Source organism: Engystomops pustulosus, chromosome 3 (assembly GCF_040894005.1).
Source record: "Engystomops pustulosus chromosome 3, aEngPut4.maternal, whole genome shotgun sequence".
Lineage (NCBI taxonomy): Eukaryota > Metazoa > Chordata > Amphibia > Anura > Leptodactylidae > Engystomops > Engystomops pustulosus.
Genome location: NC_092413.1, coordinates 25,038,667 through 25,062,311, shown reverse-complemented (window position 1 = coordinate 25,062,311; position 23,645 = coordinate 25,038,667). Strand labels below are relative to the sequence as shown.

At 46.4% G+C, this 23,645-nt stretch overlaps 1 protein-coding gene across 1 annotated transcript in view; it reads right to left on the bottom strand.

Moving 5' to 3' along the window:
* PPP1R21 (protein phosphatase 1 regulatory subunit 21) overlaps positions 1-23,645 on the bottom strand; it is a 45,005-nt gene extending 21,360 nt beyond the window's left edge. The window contains exons 1-11 of the mRNA XM_072140320.1: positions 23,244-23,645; positions 21,396-21,464; positions 20,483-20,629; positions 18,478-18,576; positions 16,783-16,947; positions 15,011-15,069; positions 12,801-12,895; positions 4,584-4,636; positions 2,360-2,509; positions 342-443; positions 176-264 (exon numbers count right to left, since the gene is read on the bottom strand). Coding sequence (XP_071996421.1) covers positions 176-264; positions 342-443; positions 2,360-2,509; positions 4,584-4,636; positions 12,801-12,895; positions 15,011-15,069; positions 16,783-16,947; positions 18,478-18,576; positions 20,483-20,629; positions 21,396-21,464; positions 23,244-23,300 — 1,085 coding nt within the window. The 5' untranslated portion in view covers positions 23,301-23,645. The remainder of the gene's footprint in view (positions 1-175; positions 265-341; positions 444-2,359; positions 2,510-4,583; positions 4,637-12,800; positions 12,896-15,010; positions 15,070-16,782; positions 16,948-18,477; positions 18,577-20,482; positions 20,630-21,395; positions 21,465-23,243) is intronic.

Genomic DNA, 23,645 nt, shown 5'->3' with positions numbered 1-23,645 from the left:
CGTGAGAAATTGATACAGACAGTATACTGGAAAATAGTATAACTTTCCATTACTCAAACAATATCAATTATTTACCAAAAGTGGACAACCCCTTTAATTACCGTCTACTCTACGGGCTGCAGATACTGCAAGTCACATCCACACTGACGATTGACATATGAAGTACATGCACTACCTCTGTAACTGATACGGCAGGATCTTCTGCAGGTACGAGACGTAGGATGTAAAGTGCTCCGAAAAAAATCTCAGCTTCACCGCAGTTTCCTAGGAAAGAGTCCGGATATTAATTAGCTTATAGGCCAAGAAGCCAGAAGACCAAATAACGAGGATTGACATATTACCAGGACTGTGACGGTGCCTTCGGTGATGCTCTCAGACAAGCCGAGCATTCCTTCCTCCAGGGGGCGCACGTACGAGGCATTTTCATGAAGGTGGTGAGAGAACTGCAGGGAGCAGGAGCAGGGGGTGAGCGCACGTAATGGAGACAACTACACCCGGCATCCTGTATGCTGGATACATCACTGTCAATTATACAAGCCCCCGATACCAGCAGCAAATTGAAATCACAGAAGGCGCTAATCCTCCAAAAAGAACTCCGCTCACAATGAAGAGATACAGTTTCATCCCCAGACACTTCAGCCATGTGTAATAATTGCATTGTCTTCTACAGAAAATAGGCCCCGTAGTATGTAAAGGGATTAACGCTCAAGACCCGCAAAATCTCTAACGGATCACAAATGGTAACGGAAAGACGAGTACACACTGCCATCTACTGGTCAGAGGATGCACTGCAGGGAAATCAAATATTCAACCTTCTACTTTTACGTGTTAAAAAGAGGGAAATAATAGTCTTCAGCTTCTGGGAAAGGAGGACGATGAGTAATATGGTCGCCCATATAGCTGCATATATAGCTGCATATATAGCTGCCCATATAGAAAAAAAATAATTCAGAAAAACTGTGTTTCCCGAGTATTATACAATGTGTATAAGTAAAGCGTGGGACCAAAATACATAAAAGGGGTTGTCCAGTCACATCAAGTTTCATGCTATACAGAGGATCGGAGACAGCTTGCTGACCATAGGGGGCCACAGGTCAAGAGAACAGGGGTCCGTTGCACTCTGAATAAAAGGAGAAGCCAGTCGGACATGACCACCGAGGGTCCCGACCACTGTGCTCTGCTACCTCCATAAGCGCCATGCAGAATGTGTGTGCACAACCAACTGCTCCTTTTATTCAGGGGAATGACAGGACCCCCATTTCCGGGATCCATGGGGGTCCCACCACTGAGACCCCCACTGATCAGTAAGCGATTCCCTATTCTGTGGATAGTGAAAGACTTGATGTAGCTGTACAGACGCTCTGATCTTTATTAAGGAGATCCGGAAAAAAAAAAAACCTTGGCAAAACACCAGACGTAAAAAAGGAAAATAACTCGCTCTCATCTCTCTCCTGGCTCCGAAGGACACTCTCCTAATCTCCAGAGCTTGTGATGATGTCACATGGGAGCTGAGAGAATCACTGGCCTCAACGGTAATGAACAGCTGATGAGGGCGGTGATCAGTGAATGGTTTGGCCTCCACATACACAAAGTATGTGATATATGGCTACTTCCAGTCCAATGGGTCTAAAAGGCCTGGAGACTGGGTGACTATAGGAAATAAACCCTCCTTTTTTCTATTTTTTCTTTTTTTTAGATAAAAGCTGCAAAACGCAGTGTTTTTTTATGACCCTTAGAAAACCCCTTTAATATGAAGTCTGATAGCAATACCCTATGGAGAGTGTACATTGACCACTGCTGGTGATAAGTAAGTGTTGGAAGTGTCCATACATATTACATGGTGGGCTCGTCCTATTGCGCAACGTCAAGTTTGGCCCGTATCGGTGTATAGCCAGCATAAAGGGGTGGTACCAAGTTTGTAAGTTATCCCCCTGTCCCAACAATCAGGAGAATAGGAGTCCCATTCTTACCAGTTGATAAAAAAGCACTTGGAGCATGCGCCCTGCTGCTCAATTCTATACTATGGGAGTGTCAGAAATTGCCGAGCACTGCGCTCAGTTATCTCTCGAACTCTCATGAACAAGTGAATGGAGTGTGTGCTCTGCAATTTACAATACTCCCATACAAATGAATGGAGCGGCAGGACACATACGGATCCTGCACCTCCATTGTAGGGGGGGGGGTCCTGGCAGTCACACCTTCAACTATCATCTTATTCTCCCCTATCCACAGGATAACTTGCATACTTGGCACAACCTCGGTAACTAATATGTAGACAAAGAAATGAATATTCATCACGCTTTGTACGGGAAGTAATCCCCAGACTTTCTTCTGCGCTTTTAATTCTCCTTAACTTTACCTTCTGATTCAGCGGAGAGATGATATCGATGGCGGAGTCTATGGGAAAGATCTGGACTCTCTGTTCTGTGTATGTATGAAAGTTCAAGAGGGCAGTGACCAGATCCTGGACAAAGGCCAGAGCCTGACCCGCTAATTCCCGGGCTTTGAGCTGGGGAAAAAAAAAAAGAAACGAGTCATCAATTCTGTTCATCATCGAGAGAAAAGCGCAGAACATTCTAGAACTCAATGTTATGTATACAGAGAGTTACATTTACATGGTAAATACAAATAATTAGGGGCCAAACGGGGACATGGCACCTAAATCTCATGTCTGGCACAAAAAAGTGACTCTTCTCTGCTCCTTTGCATATGTCTTTGGAGGAGATTAATTAGAATGGATGAGATTTCACGTAACCAAGGGAATTCTAGAAAGGACATTTCATCCCCGACCTGAGGATCTAGTAGTTTTGTTGGATAAAAACTGGATTGTCTTCCCTTTAAGACCTGGACCTGTCAGCTATAAAAAAGGCTCTAGGAGCTGGAAGACATCTACCACCAGGATGAAAGGCTGTATGCAAATGAGCCTGAGGGGCTCCAGGCTCCATTTACACCTATGGAGCCTGGAGCCCCTCAGGCTCATTTGCATACAATCCTTTATCCCAATGGTAGATTCCCTTTAAGCGTTAGCACTGTGGTAAAGGCTCACAATACAAACTTACTGTCTGTATCCTGAGCCTTTACAGTCATACTATGTGTGACCTCCCCTTTAAGGTTATGGCTGATTCTTGTTCCCATTAGATTAGTATCACAGAATGTAGGAGATCAGTAACGTCCGATATCAATGTGATCATTACACACGGATCCACGTATATTCCTGTTCCAGCAATGCTCTATACAATCCAGCAGGAATATGAAAATCCCAGAGTTTTTATGACCACATAAAATATGAGACTGTAAAGTGATGTCGCAGGGCAGGCAACCGGCGGCTCATCCCCTTTTATATTACACCCAGGGATTGTGTATAGTAAGGAAGCTTTAATAAGGAATTTCCTATACATTAAAGCACAAGGGAATGTCCCATAAGGGGGTGCACTGCGGCACAATGTACAAACCTGTGAAGCTACAGCAGGGAGGGGTCTGGTAACACCACCCACAGCGCGACTGGTTCATTAGCATCAATTTAAAATGTAAATTTTTATTTTTTTTTTTTAGAAGGAAGGAGACCATTGAAATATACAAGGATTACCCCAGTCACGATGGAAGATTTCCTTTAAGGATGAACATAGGGTATATGAGTCCAGTGTATTTATAAGGACGGTGATGCTGCCAACCAAGTTGTCTGCTCTTCCCTGCAGTGACTGACGGACTAAAGTATATATGTTTATAATAAGGTGTAAATAAAGTATATCTGTATATAAGTATATATAAATTATATCTGTGTGCACCGGTGGCAGGAACGCTCTCCTGAAAAATACACCGGACTCAAACTATGCGTTTACTCCTTTTTTGACTACTAACAACTTATACCCCTTATATGCTGCCCTTTACACATTAAACTGACAAATCCACTCTTCATATGTCCCTATGCTCCTTCCATCTAAAATCAACTTTTAAAATCATGCTAATGAGCCAGAAGGGAGGGGTCGTTACTAGAGCCACTCAATACCCTGGCTTCACAGGCTTTTACACTGTGCAGGAGCGCTTCCCTTCCCCTTCTTACTCTTCCTGCTGTAATCTTTCACAAAGGGAGTGGTGGGGGGGGGCACAGTGCACCTGCACAGTGTAACAGCCTGTGAAGCTACAGCACAAAGCAGATACTAAAGGACAGCTAAGGACCTTAGAAGTGTGTGGAGAGAGAAAAGCGGAGACTGTTTTTGCGGCTAGCAGAAAATATGCATCATACACAAAGTCAATACTGCTCAGCACTTCTCTATAATGTCCTCTATGCTGTTGCTCCTGAGGGCGTGCTACAAAATATATATAAATAGGGTGGGGGGGCCTCATATTCACCCAGTGTACAGGGGGAAGGAGACATAAATCGTTATGGTTAGGGATAAAGCAGTCTACAGTGGGGAAAACTGGCAAAAACTGTATACAGCACACATCTATATACAGCTTATAAATCGTGTTACTCCTGGTGAACAGTATCTCATTGGTAAATACATCTGCAAGCTTTACACATAATAATAAATCACAATTTGAAATATAAAATCCTGATAAATAATTGGAGATGAAGAACAAACCTGATGTCGTCTGCTGTGTAAAGGGACGTTCAGGGCGTTGAAATTGCTTATTCCTAGTAAATAGGAGAAATCATTTACACAGATATTAGTGATCAGATACACAGATCAATGAAGTCACAAGAGACAAAATGGCAACGGAGGGGAATGTGAAGAGAGAGAACCCGGCGCTGCGCTGGGGAAGTGCTCAGAGCACGGTGTGACCTTCAAGAACACTTCTGTAATAGAGCGAGAGATACATCTGCCATTTACAGTGTAACACCGGGTATTATACAAATAATAAACCTGCTCGATGGCTGGACACAAGGCTGAACTAACTCAAATTGTTTTTACCCTTGTACTGAGCCCGCAGCAGATTCTATTACAATTAAGGATACTCAGCATCGGTTTGGACCAGATAATGTTGCAGACAGTGTTAGGTATTGGCCCTAGAGATCTTTGTACGCTTTGTGTATGTTGTTGTTAGTATCAGCAGGACTGTGAAAAATACTTTGTGTTCCGGGATTGTAGCTGGACTTTGATAACTCTGGTGCACTGGTGTGTGAGATCTCTTCACTGAACACTTAAAATCCCCTCCCCAAGTAACTGCTTAAAGGATGGACACTTATCTCCTATGACATAAGTGTCAGTGTGAACATTCCCAGAAGTATTGGATGGTCGGCTGTTCCTACATGTTCGGTCAATAAGGTTTAGGCACTGTGTCACTCCCCTTAAAGGGGTTGTCCACTTTCAGCAAATAATTGATATTGTTTGCCTGATAAAATGTTATGCAACTTTCCAATATCCTTTCTGTATCCATTCAGTTTTCTAGATCTCTGCTTGCTGCACTGCTATACAAAGCTTCTGTGATTAATTACAAATGGATAGAAATCATCGATGGACATGTGATGGCAGGTGAACAAGCCGTTATTATCACACAGTAAACATAGAAGCTTCCTATAGAGGGACAGCAAGCAAAGATCTAGAAAACTGTGCGGAATTGATACAGGAAGTATAATGGAAAATTGTATAACTTTTCCTGACACAAACCATATCAATTATTTGCTGAAAGTGGACAGTCCCTTTAATTTCTAAACAAATATATGGCATTTTATGCTACACCAAAGGACAGCTTAGATTACAAATATTGTCTATTTTTTCTCTCGAACTCTATAATTTGTGTCTTTTTTTTTCTTTTTTCACCTTTTACCCCCCTATCCCCCTCCTTCCCTGCCCCAGCCCTCCCCACCTCCCCCGGCTGGGGATGCTGCAGGAAAAAAAAAAATACACAGAGAAAGGACGCGGTCATATAGTTCTAGTTCTCCCCAATATTCCATTCCTTCCATATTTTTGCTTCCGGACCGTCAATTTTTATGCTGGACTCATATCTTCTGACTTTTTCACCTAGGTTCCGCCAGTTCCCAATATCGGGTTTTTTTTTACCCCTTTCCAATCCTTAATCAGAATCAGTCGACCCAAGAATAGTAATTTGGCCACTAGTCTTTTTCTGCTTTTTGACGTTGCTATCTCAGCGGTGTACCCTAGGATACCCAATAAGGGTTCACAATACAAAACCAGGCCCATCATTTTCCGAATTTCATCAAAAATTCCCTGCCAAAAATCTATAATCCGTGGACAGAACCACATAACGTGTGCAATATCAGCAGAGTCCTGCTTGCATCGATGACATTTAGAATCAGATTTCAAACCGGCTTTAAATAGCATATGGGGTGAATAGTAAACTCTATACAAAATGTTTAGCTGAATAAACTGCAAATTATCGTTAACTGATACCCTTTTTACTTCCTCGTATATTTTTTCCCAGTGTTTACTACTTAATCCACTTATACACTTTCCTCATTTCCCTTGACTTACGTGAATGATCCCCTTATTGATTTCATCCAGAATTCCCTTGTATATCCCCGATAGATTTTTTTCCCCCATAATTCATAACATATACCGTATATTCCGGCGTATAAGACGACCTGGTGTATAAGACGACCCCCCTACTTTCCTGTAGTATACAGCACAGCCCAGCCTTAAAAAAAAAAAAAAACTTATATACTCACCCTCCGGTGGCCCCGATGTGCTGCGCTGCTCCCCCGATGTCCGCGCCGTCTTCTTCCTTCTGCTGGGCGCCGCCATTGATCTTCCCCCGCAGGCGCCTAGTATGACACGCCGCTGCTGACGTCATACTAGGCGCCGCCCCGGGGAAGATCAAGGGTGGCGCCCAGCAGAAGAAAGAAGACGGCGCGGAAGACTGAAGACAAGCGGTGCGGACATCGGGGCCAGAATCGAGGGTGAGTAGACATCGAGGGTGAGTATGCACCGCTATCGCTGCTAGCACCGATCGCAAGTGTTACTGGTAAGCCTTTGCTGCAATATGCAGCAAAGACTTACCGGCTATGGAGAGGGCTCAGCCCGTGAGCCCTCTCCATGCACCGGGACCCGACCGCCGCCGTGAATATACGGCGTGCGGTCGGGATTACCGGCGTATAACACGACCCCAGAAAAGACAGAAGATTTTTCTGTCTTCAAAAGTCGTCTTATACGCCGGAATATACGGTAGTTTAGAAATTTTAGAATGTATTGTGAATAATTTTTTGTTACTTTCTGCATGTGCAACCTGTTTTAATTGTAAATACCTAAAAAAAAATCTGAATCGGTAAGAGTGAATATATGTTTCAGTTCACCAAACGCTTTCATTTGTCCTCCCCGAAATAGCTGTGCAACATACCTAAGCACTTTTTTCTTCCAAAAATCCGCCCCTTCGAATTTGGAAAATTCTCCCAGATCCAGATTACCCCATACCGGGGTCCCTTCTATTGCTCCACCCACCCCTAATAACGCCTTATATTTCTGCCACACCCGGTGCAACATTACTACTAATGGACTAAACTGTGAAGGTTTTTTCCTTTTTGTATTCAATGCGCCCGACTCCAGGGCGGAAAAAATATTCTCATTTGCTCCCCCAAATTGTTCTATTACCCTTTCAAAAATATGCGAGTTTTCCCCAATAAACAAGATTTGAGAGGCAATATAATAATGAAAAAAGGACGGGAGGGATACTCCTCCATGCGTAATGCTTTTCCATAAGAACTCTTGCTTAAAGAGAACCCGTCATGCAAAATATCCCCCCTAAACTAAATAGATTTTCATAAACTGCCATTAGAAAGCATTGCCTCTATCCCTTCATTGTCCCTCTACATCCCTGTAAACCTAAGCAATGAGGTCCTAAAGCTGTATGCAAATGACCTGTGAAATGTCCAATGAAGCATTAGCATATTCAAGCTGTCCACTCTATTCATGAGTGGGAGGTACAGCCACACCCCCAGTGCTTGACTGACAGCCTGTATAATGATGTGAGGCTGTATAATGATGTGCTTCCTGGTGCTGGTGGCCACGCCCCCTGCAGCCTGTGTGTGTGTATAGGAGAGATACAGCAGCTCCAGGCAGCCATGTTATAGCAGAACATGTCAGATTCATGTGTAGCTGATGTCTGTGTCTCTCACCTGTATATTAGGAGGATGCAGCACACACTAGCCATGCTTTACTATACATTACACACAGACATGAGCAGGGGGAGGAGAGGGGAGGGGGAACAGGGGTGACATCACTGCCTCTGACCATGTGACCAGCCTCATTTACATGATAAAGAAAAGATGATTTTACAATGATTAATGTATGAAATAACTAGATAAAGGCTGGGGTAGAGCCTTGTGAGCTGCTCCAACAGGTAGAGGTGACAGGACTAGTGGCAGAGACCTGATGACAGGTGTCCTTTAATACGCACTCTTGACCTCCCTCATAAGAGTTTATTTAGGATTGCTCTTAGTGCTCTGAACCATTTGTCCTCAATCCAACAGGGACAATTCGTCATAACATACAAGACTTGTGGGAGGATAACCATTTTGGCCAGTCCGATCCTGTCTCCTTTGCTCAGAGGTAGTTTACTCCATATACAAACTCTCTTTCCCAATTTCTTAACCAAAGGGGCTATATTCAATTCGAGAAAATCCGTGACCTTTGTGTTGACTTTAATCCCCAGATATTCAAAGGTACCGCTATTGTCTATTGGGGCGAGCTTATCAGCAATCGTCCCTGGGAAATCATCAATTTTGCATACGGTAGATTTTTTCCAATTTATTTGTTACCCCGAGACTTTCGAGAACTGTTCTATTAAATTCATTGCTTTCGGCACAGACTCCAGGACGCAAGTGGACGTGGCCTAACTTTTCCACATTATCCATCACATTTATGTGTATTTTGTCTGCATTTTTAGGTGCAATTTTTGGCGTACAATAGACCAGGAAAAAATTGGTCAGATAGCAAAATTAAGGCGCAGTCCATGTAAGATTTTGGCGCACATCTCATGGATCTCGGCATTTTTATGGCGCCCGACTGATTTTTACCTTCTACCCATTATTTAGTTACAGCCGTGCACCACTTTAAAACATCGGGCTGTGCTTTCCGGAGACTGATCTCCGATGCCGACAGTCGTGCTTGCGACAGAATTAGTTAATCCCCCCCGAGTGTGTAGGAGCACTGAGGGAACAGGGCCAGAATGGCTCCTTGGGGTGTTACCAGAGCCCCTCCTGAATTTAACATGTTCAAAATTTGTGCCCAATTTGCACAGATGCCAAAGATTGACAAGAGAACGTGTGGATGTTGCAGGGCACATCAGGTCTGATCCCAACATGTGAACAAGCCCCAAGCGGATCCAACCCTAAATGCAGGAGCAGCATAACCCTGGCTATCCATACAGCGTAGTAATACATAATTCATTGCATCCTATGTGAGCGTCACTACATTCAGCGCTCGCCGTGTCGTGCATGCATTACCGACTACAAGAGGCCGATGTTACTTTTGATTTTGCGATGACTTTCTTAGAGACAAACATGGATGTACTTATCCCACTGCGCTACGTGCGACTGTCATCCCGCTCATAGACACAGCACCGGTAATGAGCGCGCCGTCACCTCCGCAGACATACCATTGTTTAGGTAAACACAAGAGCAAAAAAAAAATAAATAAATATTAAAATTTCTGGAAATGGAGAGAGAGAAAAGACGCTTCCGCGGCCTCCTGAATAATTGATGCGCCGTTTCAGCTGCGAAGGTTTCTTCCATCTCCGATGCAAGCCTGCCGGGTGTTAAGGGGTTAAGCGGATAATGAGACGGGGAAAAAAAGTGCAGTATGTGAGCCCCGAGTCACAGCCAACTTATATAATACCGAACAGGAGATGTGCCGGGGAGACAGCTCCATAAATTATTCAGCCGGATTTTTTCTTTTTTTCCCTTTAAGGAAACGGAGCCTTCCAGCCAAGAGCGGGATTAATGGATTGTTATTCTCTAACTTCACCACATTGTGCGTCCGCCCAGACCTTACGAGACTCGCCTTATACATTATTAATTATTCTTTATTTCTAAGGTGAGGGGGGGAGGGGGGGATGGGACAGAAATGATTATATTTATGTATTATAGACAGGCGATCTGTTCACATGATGAATCTGCTTTGGTCTAGTACTGTGCTGCCCCAAATCCCTTAAAGGGAACCCATCAGCATATTTTTTCACAAATACAGCTAGCGACAGGTTCCCATTAAGCCCTAGTAACTATCTGACACCCTTCTTTTAGCTAAAAATTGTTTCGCTCACATCCCCATAAAATCAACTTTGATATCTTACCTAACAAACAGCCAGATCCAACAACGAGTCGGAGGGGGCGTGCCCTTCCATAACTTCTACTACTTCTCACTATTCAGCACTTCATGTCATGTGACCATGTTGATGTCATCTAAGGTCCTTTACCCACTAATATTCGCAAAATCTACCTCATGTATGTATTTGTATGTACTCCTCCCCATGCCTCCTTGCAGCCATGATGTGATTTCATGTGATCAGATACATACATGGGGAAGAACTGCAAATGTATCTGGGTTAAAGGACCTTAGATGACAACACCCTGTTCACAACACAAAGGGGGTCATTTACTAAGGGCCCGATTTGCGTTTTCCCGACATGTTACCCGAATATTTCTGATTTGCGCCGATTTCCCCTGAATTGCCCCGGGATTTTGGCGCAGGCATGCACGTGACGGAAATCGGAAAAACCGCCGCATTTAAAAAAAAAAATAAATTGTCACTCAGCACGCGCTTACCTTCAGTCAGCCCGGCTCGGTGTACTCCAGTGCGCTCCTGGTGGACGGCGGAGGAACTACCTTAATGAATCCCGGCCGGACCCGAATCCGGCGCAGAGAACGTGCCGCTGGATCGCGAATGGACCGGGTAATTAAATCTGACCCAATGTGCTAAATGGTGAGGAGGCATGGGGAGGAGCCCTGGATTCGGCCCAGAAGGACACGCCCTCTCCGACTTACTGCTACATCTGACTGTACCGAGTTATCTGGCAGGTGAGTTGTCCTTGTCATCAGCTCTAACTTGGGATACACAACGTGGCGTTTACATTACATTCTGCAATACAATACAAAAAGCTAAGGAAAGGAGATTTCCCCAATTACATTGCTGTTAACATTTGAGTTTACAAAACCCAATGTTAACATGTGTGCTTTGATAATACAATGTCAACTGGTTGCTAACATGCCGTTAACACAACAAGACAAATTTGCTAACAGCAACTGGCACACTTTGCAAGTTATTTCACGTGCAAACTGCTTGCACAGCTTTTTAAGAAGTGTCCCCGGCTTTGCGATTCCACACACGACACAAATTTTGTCATTTAAATGGGCGTTCCAGACCTTGCACCAAATTTATCATGCAAAAGTGTGTCGCACGCCCCATGTCAAAGATGCACCAAAATTGGTGAACTCTGTTGGAGCAGTGCAAGGGGCAACAGATTCATGAAAAACGTGCGCCACAAATCCTAAATCTAGCGCCCCCTGCACACTACACAGGCAAACTGTACACACTGCACTGTTCTTGGCAAATGTGCCCCATTGTGTATATATTGGGGCTCATTTACCAAGGGCCGCGCTACTCACTTTCGTCGGACTTTGCATCTTTTTCGGGGATTGCAAGCTCGAAAAGGAACACTCCAGTCACAGCGGATTCGTGGAATGATACCTTGTGCAGGGCCTGAAGGGAGGAGCAGGACTCCAGGATCTAGCAAGGTTCTAGTAACACAATAAAAAGGAGTCCTGCTCCTCCCTTCACGACCTGCACCGTACAATAAATTAGCTTTAACCGGATTATTCCATTATGTCAGCAGGGAGAGGTCTGGTAACGCTCCCCCAGAAGCCTTCTGGTTCATTAGCATCATTTTTAATGTTGATTTTTTTAGAAGGAAGGAGACCATTGAAATATAAGAAGACCACAGTCACAATGGAAGTTTCCTTTTAAGAATGAACATGGGGTATATGAGTCCAGTGTATTTATAAGGATGGTGATGCCGCCTACCAAGTTTTGCCTGCTCTTCCCTGCAGTGACAGACAGGATAAAGTATATCTGTATATAATAAGGTGTAAATAAAGTATATCTGTATGCACCGGTGGCAGGAACGCTGCTCTCAAAAATACACCAGACTCATAAACTATGTCTTTAATCCTGTTTTGACTACCAATAGTACACCCTGTACCCGTTATATGCTGCCCATTCATAGCGGTGGCACATTAAGCTCATAGAGCAGAGGGTACAAGGGGCATCTATCTCAGTACCGGTCTTAGATCTCTCATTTTGTTCATGAATCAAAAAAAATTGAACGTTTGCCACCAGCCTCACAGACAGGGAGGACTGCAGAGCGTTGCTCTTTCACATAACAGCACTAGTCATAAGGCTACGGCTGGGCGGCCATACGTCAGCAGTGACCCCACCCCTCTCCATTGCAATGCATTAGGTGCGGCCTGTAACACAGGGAAAGATGGGACATGTCTTATCTTCCCCCCCTAGACCCACTCCCCCCCCCCCCATGTATGGAGCACTACGCTGTATCGCTCCTTGCGGCCGTTAACGGTCTATGGGGATGTATGTATGGTGGCCGTAAGCTTGGTCGTGTGAATGATGAATTCCGCATAATTTCCTCTGTGTTAAGAATTCTGAGGTGAGGCTTACCGGAGGACGCTCAGCGTGAATGCGACCACTGCTCAGTGTGAATGCGACCACTGCCTTTATTCACGCTTAAACAATTATTTACACGTTGCACATTACTAGAAAAAAAAAGCAGCTGAATATCAATGAAGCGCCGCACCGGAGAAGAAACCCAATCCATCATATTCCACTCCTACTTACTTGTATCATTGAACGGGACCTTGTCATTGATGACACCCAGGGACTCCTCCAGCCGACTGCTCAGATCTGAATGGAGGGTCTTCAGCTGATTCTGACTATTGAGGCACAGAAGACACAAACCTTTATTGTAGTTTATCATGAATTATTGGATCGTATAACCATAACCATTGTATATATTATAGTCAGGACCAGCTGCGGGTCTCCGTGTTACTCTGGGTCTTATATCTACAACTGTTCTGCCTTAGGTTTCGGACATTTGTATGATATTATCTTAGGAGCTTTCCTATAAGCAATGTACTATTACAGATTTACTCTTAAAGGGATTTTTCCAGGAAGCAAGTTTGGCCCTATCCTGTGGAAGTCAGGACCTGTGCATAGGACATAACTTGCTTTGTGTAAAAACCCATTTAAAGGGAAACTTTCCCCAGCTTTTCCCCCATTAAAACTACCAGAACCCCCCCTCCCCCCGCCATACAGTATCAGGACAACCAGTACACAAGTCTCTAGTCAGGATTGTGGTGTGCATTATTATTACCTATTTATAGAGCACCATTAATTCCAAAATCAATAAGGGACTCGCATACATTACATTAACCCCTTCCTGCTGAAGCCTTTTTTGTTTTGCTTCCCCCTCCCCCTTTCATTTTTTGCTCCCTTCTTAAAAATCCATCTTTTTTATGTTTTCCTTGTTCTGAGTTGCGTAAAAAATGGTCTTCACAGAGGCTTCATAAAATAGCGCTTAAAAAAAATAAAAAATTTAGTGAAATTGACAAAAACCACATTTGCGCTATTTTCTTGCAGGATCTGTTTTAACAGCTTTCACTGTGCACCCCAAATGACTCCGCCCCTATATGCTTTCGGTCGGTACGGTCACACAGATGGCCACTTTCATTAAGTTTAATGTGATTTAAAAAAAAAAAGTAAAACTTTTTGTACAAAACAAATTTCTCCATTTTGCCATTTGGACGCCAATTACATTTTCATACTACGGTGTACGGAGCTTTGCAGGAAGATATTGCTTATTTAATGCCACCATTTAGGGGATTGTTGAACGGATTGATAACTTTAAGATTTTTGTGTTGCAAAATGTAAAAAAAAAGTGTCGACCCAGACATATAGGGAGCTATTTTCTGTTACAAGGTTCACCACCACAAATAACGTTTTTTTATAGATCAGGACACAGATCAATGTTATTGTTATGTCAGTATTTAGGGGGGCTTATTTTTCTTTTTTCAGACACCCCAAGGCATGTTAACCCTAGGGGGTCTGATCATTTTATCCATATACTGCAATACCACTGTATGCTAGTACAGGCAGTCCCGGGTTACGTACAAGATAGGGTCCGGAGGTTTGTTCTTAAGTTGAATTTGTATGCAAGTCGAAACTGTATATTTTATCATTTTAGTTCCAGACAAAAAATTTTGCCCCAGTGACAATTTTAATTTCAACATTTTTTGCTGTAATGGGACCAAGAATTATCAATAAAGCTTCATTACAGACACCTTACAGCTGATCATTGTAGCCTGGGACTATAGTAAAGCATCCAGAGTCGTCGGTAAGTCGGGTGACCTTAAGTAGGGGACCGCCTGTATATGGCAGTTTTGTTATGCCACCGGCACACTGTTACAGATCTGCATAAATGAAAGATCCTGAGAACTTATGTCGACTCCAGGCTGTCATTGTCACTCATCAGGGAGATGATCTGTAACAATCTGAGCCAAAACGGCGCTTTTAAATACCTCTTGCATTTAACAGGTTAACAAACACGATCGGCCAGCAAACATCAGCGCTGTATGGAGAAGGCTGAGCACTTGCCCCCTGCCACGTATGGATATGGACTCCGGACTCAGGAAGGGTTGGATGCCTGCATTTATAGGAGCAGCGGTGAAAGTGATGATCAGATAACATCTGCTCTCACTTTGGTAACATTGTGTATTATAAAGCCCTTGTCCCCTCCAAGACTGTATGTATCATGTATGTAACCTGGGGACTGCCTGTACTTCCTCGGTTTCCTCGCAGTACTCGTCTTCTGAACAGCGCGTATGTCGTATTACAGGGTTCAATACAAGGTAACGGGGATCGATATGGAGGGATGACCTCTTTACCTATTTCCTAGAGCTGGCACACCCCTTTAAATCAGACCTCGCCTTTTAAACAAGCTAGCAAAAACGAGCAGTCGCAGTCGGATATCATATCACTTTATAACTTACCAGTCTTCTGAGCGTAGCCTGCATTCCTTCGCCTCCTTCTCCAGGCCCTGAGCTTTTACCTAGGTGAAGCCACAGACAAATCATGCTTTATATCACAGCTCGCACGTATAGAGAATCGAGGGAATAGATGTTGTACTACAGGTGAACCCATAACCAGGAAGTTCATTTTTAGCTAATGACAGGTTCCAATAACCTTTGTTATGCTGATTTTTTTAAATGCCTTTGTCAGCATTCTGAATCATTTCAGTACTTTAGAACTGTTTATTTCACATTAACTGGCTCCCTACCAGCTGCTTGTGGCGAGTCTGGGGAGGGGGGTTGCTGCTGCAGCCTCTGTGTCTGTTACAGTTTCTCTCCTCTAAACTCATCCAGCTCCCTACCCACTTCCTGTCATGGGAGGGGAGCGGCAGGGAGCTAGGTAATGTGAAATAAACTATTCTAAAGTAATGAAATGATTCAGACTCCTGACATTTTTAAAATCAGCTTAGCAAAGGCTATTGGAAACTGTCTCTAGCTAAAAATTACATTCCTGGTAACTGGTTCGCTTTAAAAGGGGTTGTATCCTCCACCACAGGATAGAGAATAACATGCTGATCAGTGAGAGTCCAGCTACCCTCAGCAATCAGGAGCACGGATCCAGTTTTTAATCATGAGTGGAGGAGAAGGTCAGGGATGTGTCCTGCAGCTCCATTCAGTCCTATGGGAATGTCAGTAATTGCTGAGTCTCTGGCAGCCACATTCTATATGAGAGTGCCAGAGATACCAGGGCACCATGATCAGCAATTACTGACACTCCCATAGTACTGAATGGAGCTGCAGGTCACATGCATGACCAGCTGCTCCACCACCACTTTTTGAGAACAGGATCCGCTCCCCCGAAGAGCAATAAAATGCAATACACATTGGGGAAGATTTATCAAGCTGTCTGAAAGTCAGAATATTTCTAGTTGCCCATGGCAACCAATCACAGCTCCCCTTTAAAATATTCATGAGCACTGGTAAAATGAAAGCTGAGCTGTGATTGGTTGCCATGGGCAACTAGAAATATTCTGACTTTCAGACAGCTTGATAAATCTGCCCCATTGTTCCTCCGTTTTTGATACGGCAATTTATTGTTGAAACAAACAGATGTGTTGGAGGTAGAATTTGTAGGACCACGGTCTAATGGTCAAAGGAAATCTACCATGAAAATCCATCAAGATAAACCAGGGACACTTCCTCATAGATCCAGGCACCGTGACTGTGGTAATCTTCTTATATGTGTTATCCACGGCCTCCTTCTTTCTAAAATCAACTTTTAAAATTAATCCTAATGAGTCCGAGGGGCTACCCTACCCCTCTGATCTGGATTTACAGTTCCACTCCGTCCCCTCTGCTTCCTCAGCACTTGTGCAGTGAGCACATCCTGCTGTAATCTCAGCCTTTGAAATTGCAGCATGGAGGGGCTCTGGTAACGCCACCCAGTGCCCTTCTAGCCTGTTTGCAGAATTTTAAAAGTTGATTTTAGTAGGAAGGAGGCCATGGATAACAAATACAAGAAGATTAGCACAGTCACAGTTCCTGGATCTATGAGTAAGTGTCCCTGGTTTATCATGATGGTAGATTTCCTTTAAGAAAGCAATAAACTATTACTACCACTGTTCCCACTGTTCTCCCTCTGCACGGTCAGCATATTCTCCTCGCAGCAGGAAGCAGAAGAGGAAATGGATGACAGGAGGTTGATAAATGATAGAAGCTTCCACCCCAATGCAGAATCCCCCTCATCCGCTTACCTCTAGCTTTGCCTTGTCACTCTGTAACTTCTCAATAGTCTCCATGTATTTCTGCTTGAGGCCTTCCACAACAGCCTGGTGCTGGGCAGCGGCCGACTCCAAGGTCTGCAGCCGACTCTGCAGCTCGTCCTCTATCTGCCGGTGCTTCTCGCTGGCCTCAAAGAACTAAAAGAACAAAACAATAAATGACCTAAGAAATAGGGTAAATGTACCCAACACGGGGTTCTGTGGCCACATAACAGGAAGAGTCCAGTGCCAAGGCCTGGCAAATGCCCGTGCTAAATCAAAAGACAGCAGTATATGGGGCATAGGAGGTGGTGGGCACTTGTTACAGGTTATGCAATGGGGTCTAGGAGATTTTAGAAAAACCTTTGCATCAAGTTGAAGACATTAAAAGCCCCGGTCCCAAGGACAAGCAGTCCCCTACTTAAGGACACCCGATTTACAGACGACCCCTACTTAAAGACGGACCCCTCTGCCCACTGTGACCTCTGGTGAAGCTCTCTGGATGTTACTATAGTCCCGGGCTGCAATGATCAGCTGTAACGTGTCTGGAATGAAGCTTTATTGATAATCCTTGGTCCCATTACAGCAAAAATATACACCTCCGACTTACATACAAAATCAACTTAAGAACAATCAACCAATGGAACCTATCTTGTATGCAACCTGGGGACTGCCTGTATACAAGTTATCTCCTATTAACAGGGGATAACAAGCTGATCATGAGAATGGGACCCCCAGCTCTCCAGGGAACGGGTGGAGTGGCAGGAGGAGCATGCGCCCTGCTGCTCCATTCAATTGTATATAAATCTCTCCGTTACCTCCATCACTCCCATAGACTGTGAATGGAGCAGTAGTACACATCCTCGTCCTGCCGCTCCTTCCATCACTGAGAATAGGACCTGGTCTCCAGACAGCTGGGGGTCCCGTTATCATAATCGAGCAATCGGACCCTCTCCGATAAACTAGTTATCCCCAATGCTTATAACGTGGCACAACACTTTTTAATAAAAATATGTCTAAGGTATAAACTTGGGCAAAGTTTACACATATTTTGACATTTCCTAGTTGAGACCATAGTGACCATTTTTGGATCACTAAAAAGAAATGGAAAATTATCAGTTGATAGATTGTATAGTTGGGTCTCAGTTTATGTTACAGGGCGGGGAAAAAAAATAAATAAAATAACGTGCGAATTTCATCTAGTATCATGAAAAATCCCATATGGAGCTAAGACTCGGTTCAGACACTACACAGAGAATGGCGCCGTCAACTTTCTTTTGTGCAGTACCCTGATCTGACCACTACAAAGAGAATGGCACTGCTCTTTATGCTGTGCAGTAACCTGATCTGACCACTACAAAGAGAATGGTGCTGCTCTTTATTCTGTGCAGTAACCTGATCTGACCACTACAAAGAGAATGGTGCTGCTCTTTATTCTGTGCAGTATCCTGATCTGCCCACTACACAGAATATGGTGCTGCTCTTTATGCTGTGCAGTAACCTGATCTGCTCACTACATGGAGAATGGTGCCATTTGCTTAGTGCTATGAGGAACCCTGATCTGACCACTACACAGAGAAGTGCGCTGTCTGCTTCATGCTATGCAGTAACCTGATCTGACCACTACACAGAGATTGGCGCTGTCTGCTTGCTGTTCGACTTGGCATGACTGGCGCAATATTTACCCACCTGTATATGGAGCCTCTCGTTCTCCTCAATTTTTTTCTGAAGGTCCTCGTCAAAGACACTTTTTTGTTCCTGGCTCATCTGAGTGGAGTCCACGTGTTTCTAGCCGGGAAACAGACAGAGCATTAAACAGATGTGAAAGTAGCAGAAGGCGGAGAGACTGCACACAGACGCTGCAGGGAGCTTCCACAAGTGACTGATACGGTTTGTGTAATGACAAGTCTCACAATGTTCCAATGTACTTTCTGTATCAATTCCTCATGGTTTTATAGATCTCTGCTTGCTGTCATTTAATCAGTGACAAATCAGTGGATAAATGCAGGTCCCTGGTCACGTGATGTCACTCAGGAGCACCTGTATTGAGCCGTGCACCTGTGTGACATCACCTGACCAGGGAAGTAACGAGCCGTGCACCTGTGTGACAGCACCTGACCGGGGTAGTAACGAGCCGTGCACCTGTGTGACAGCACCTGACCGGGGTAGTAACGAGCCGTGCACCTGTGTGACAGCACCTGACCGGGGTAGTAACGAGCCGTGCACCTGTGTGACAGCACCTGACCGGGGAAGTAACGAGCCGTGCACCTGTGTGACAGCACCTGACCGGGGAAGTAACGAGCCGTGCACCTGTGTGACAGCACCTGACCGGGGAAGTAACGAGCCGTGCACCTGTGTGACAGCACCTGACCGGGGACGTAACGAGCCGTGCACCTGTGTGACAGCACCTGACCAGGGACGTAACGAGCCGTGCACCTGTGTGACAGCACCTGACCAGGGACGTAACGAGCCGTGCACCTGTGTGACAGCACCTGACCAGGGACGTAACGAGCCGTGCACCTGTGTGACAGCACCTGACCAGGGACGTAACGAGCCGTGCACCTGTGTGACAGCACCTGACCAGGGATGTAACGAGCCGTGCACCTGTGTGACAGCACCTGACCAGGGATGTTACGAGCCATGCACCTGTGTGACATCACATGATTAGGGATATAACATGCTGTGCACCTGTGTGACATCACATAACAAGGTACTGATTTGTATCCATAGGAAATAAACAATGAAGCTTCCTATAGAATGGCAGAAAGCAGAGATCTAGAAACCCGTGAGGAAGTACGACATATACTCAAGTATAAACAGTATACTCACAATTTTTGTGCTGAAAAATCCCCACTCGGCTTATACTCGAGTACTGTGCTCCCCGCCGTTCCTCTTCCCTCTCCTATTTCTGTGTAGCAACGCAGGCAGAGCACATGGACGGGTCTCATCCTGCGCTGTTACACAGGAAGCTGAGATGGAAGAGGAACTGCGGGGAGCACCAGAGTTAAGAACCAAGTTTGTTAATGATAACGATATATAACGAGTGGCCGCTGCGGGGCAGGTCATCAGTGAGGAGAGGCCGCTGCGGGGCAGGTCATCAGTGAGGAGAGGCCGCTGCGGGGCAGGTCATCAGTGAGGAGAGGCCGCTGCGGGGCAGGTCATCAGTGAGGAGAGGCCGCTGCGGGGCAGGTCATCAGTGAGGGGAGGCCGTTGCGGGGCAGGTCATCAGTGAGGGGAGGCCGTGAGCAATGCATTTCCCACCCTAGGCTTATACTTGAGTAAATAAGGTTTACCCCTTTTTGTGCCAAAATTAGGTGCCTTTACTTATACTCTAGTTTACAGTATATTACACAAGCAATAGCAATTATTTGCTGATAGTGGACAACTCTTTTAACCTTCGTGCCTTATGGCTGGGGTTATATTCATCCTTCTGCTCCCAGGAGATTAAAAATAACTCAGAGCTGGCTCCTTCCTCTGCTTATGCTCCCAAATACACTGCAAGTAACCACTTCCCTCTCCATAGACTACTGTGTCATGTGATATGTCTGTGCGCTGCCTTCTGCCTTGCTCCAGCAAGATGGATTCAGGAGAGATTTTACTCTATGCCAGTTTTGGGGCGTAAGGGGTAAGAAGAACTCTTCTCTCATGATGGAGATGGAGCAGTAAGTATTGGATACAGGTCAGGTCTCCGCACCTTGGTCTTCTTGCCTTTGGTTTCCATCACTGACAGCTCTTCCTGCAGGAGCTCCACCCTCTTGGCTAACTGCTGGTTCCTGAAGGTCAAGCTGTCCATCTCCTGCTGCTGCTTCCTCAGGGTCTGGTCTTTCATCTTCAGCTGCTCCTGGTAAAAGGAATTTGAAGCGTTACTACATTGGTTATGGCAACCCCCAGAGCATAAAACTACTAATACTGCCGACCCCCAGAGAAGACGAAAAAAATAAGTCCTCTCCTATAAGGACTCCTCTTCCTGCGCCGCACACTGCAGCCTCGCCTCTCCTCCCTGCGCCGCACGCTGCAGCCTCGCCTCCCCTCCCTGCGCCGCACACTGCAGCCTCGCCTCCCCTCCCTGCGCCGCACGCTGCAGCCTCGCCTCTCCTCCCTGCGCCGCACGCTGCAGCCTCGCCTCTCCTCCCGGCGCCGCACGCTGCAGCCTCGCCTCTCCTCCCGGCGCCGCACGCTGCAGCCTAGCCTCTCCTCCCTGCGCCGCACGCTGCAGCCTAGCCTCTCCTCCCTGCGCCGCACGCTGCAGCCTAGCCTCTCCTCCCTGCGCCGCACGCTGCAGCCTAGCCTCTCCTCCCTGCGCCGCACGCTGCAGCCTAGTCTCTCCTCCCTGCGCCGCACGCTGCAGCCTCGCCTCCCCGCCCACTGCAGGAGAGGACTGGGGGTAGTGAGGTCTTCTCAGCTGCATCCACCGCTACCCGGCCTGCTGCACGATGAACGCTTCAGTCAGGAACGGGTAACTATAAAAATCTAATTTTTTATTGCAAATTTATCGGTGTATATCTCTAGCTCTGAGGCAGCTTGGGGTATGTGCAGTTACGCTCTATGTAGCCACATTGCAGTCGTGAATGGGGGTAACCGGAAATCACATACAAATAACATGATACCTTTAAAGCTGCGGAATTTGCTTGTTCATCTACGACTGCCTTCTTCAGGACCTGGTTCTGTGCCCGGAGCTGAAAAACACAATAATGAAGATCCTGCATTGAACATCATGTAGTGAAAATTAGGAGGGAGACTCGGGGGTTTCTCTTGTGCCTTCCTCCAATAAGACCACCAGACAGTATAGGACCACGGGGGACACATCCATGATTTGTTATTGGGGCCGCTCGAGGGACATTGCAGTTCTATCAGCCTGTAAACATCCTATCATGTTATGGTCATCCCTACAGGAACCTAGAAAAGCTGGGTGGTTACACGCGTGACACATACCATGTTATTAAAAGGTCCTGATAAAACCCACCACAGAACATCAGCACTGGACCGGACGGCTTCTTGGACAGAATTCACATGGCCTGATAGGAGATGGGGCAGGGGCAGGATCTTACAATTTTGCACATGAAAACAATTCATTAACTTGCTATTTCTCCTACAGACCAAAGTCCCTGCTCTGCTGCTTGTATCTTCCTGTACAAGACTCTAGACTGACCTCATGTCACACGTGATGTAAACTAGTCCTGGAGAAGGTCACCTAGGAGCCTCCAAAGAGGAGGTGACATTAAAACACTTACAGAATGTTCCATTCCTGGTACACCCTAAAAAATCATATGCGGCAGCCACCCCATGATGTGCCCCCAAGCAGCCGCAGCAGCGTCCCCATCCCGTGCCCCCAAGCAGCCACGGCAGCGACCCCATCCCATGCCCCCAAGCAGCATATCCAACGATCTCATCCCGTGCCCCCAAGCAGCCGCGGCAGCAAGACCTTCCTTTGTCCCCAAGCAGCATATCCAGCGACCTCATCCCGTGCCCCCAAGCAGCATATCCAGCGACCTCATCCCGTGCCCCCAAGCAGCATATCCAGCGACCTCATCCCGTGCCCCCAAGCAGCCGCGGCAGCGACCCCATCCGGTGCCCCCAAGCAGCCGCGGCAGCGACCCCATCCCGTGCCCCCAAGCAGCATATCCAGCGACCACATCCCATGCCCCCAAGCAGCATATCCAACTACCCCAGCCCGTGCCCCCAAGCAGCCACGGCATCGACCCCATCCCGTGCCCCCAAGCAGCATATCCAGCGACCCCATCCACTAGTAGCATCGGCAGAGACCTCCCTATTTACTCCTACATGCATCTGCAGTGACCCACCACCCCTTTAAGTAGTATAGTCTGTGATCCTGCCTTTACCCCTAGTAGCATCAGCAGTCATCTCCCCCTTGCCCTACAAGCAGCAGCAGTGATTCTTTCCCCTCATTGCATCCCGTCCCTGGACTGATCTGTGATCAATGTAAATCCTGACTACTTGCATTTATGAAGGTGCCCAAAAGACAAGACACAGGTGGCACAGTGCCAAGTAGAGTGGGCATACAAGTGACAGGATACAGGTGAGGGGTAAACATGTTATGGTGCCCAGGTGAGTGAGGTATTAGGTAGAGAGCGTGTATACAAGGTCTGGGCAGGCGCACAGGGTGCAGGTGCCACAGCACTGGGTAGAGTGGGCAATCAGGTTAGCGGATGTCTGGAGGGTGACATATTAGGGTGTTATGGGTGGCAGGTGTCCAGGCGGGTGGCATATTAGGGTGTTATGGGTGGCAGGTGCCCAGGCGGGTGGCATATTAGGGTGTTATAGGTGGCAGGTGCCCAGGCGGGTGACATATTAGGATGTTATAGGTGGCAGGTGCCCAGGCAGGTGGCATATTAGGGTGTTATGGGTGGCAGGTGCCCAGGAGGGTGGCAATCCCCCCTCTGTACAGTCACACACCACATTAACCCCTGCATGCCCTGGCACTGTGCCCTCCTCACCTTGGAGTACTCCTGTGCCAGCTTCTGGTACTTGCCCTGGAGCTCCCCTGTGGCCATCCTCCGCTCTGTGCAGTGAATGGATGATGGAGGAAGAGGAGGGCGGGTGTCACTGGGATGCGGCCCCGGGCTCAGCGCTCAGCTCGGCGGATCCTCGTACGGTAAAGGGCCGGGGTCCTGCCTCTACCATAGCTCCCCGCTCTGCTCCGTCGCTGGGGGTCGCTGTGCGATTGATGCATACAGAGGGGACCGGAAGTCACACAGCACAACACTTCCCTGATGCCCGGCGGGCAACGCCCACAGCCGTCACTTGCAACCAATGGATAAGCCAGATGCAAAATCACCAATCACAGCTCAGCTGACAAGGCTAACTTAACCGGTGCCGTATGTAAGACGGGACGTGAT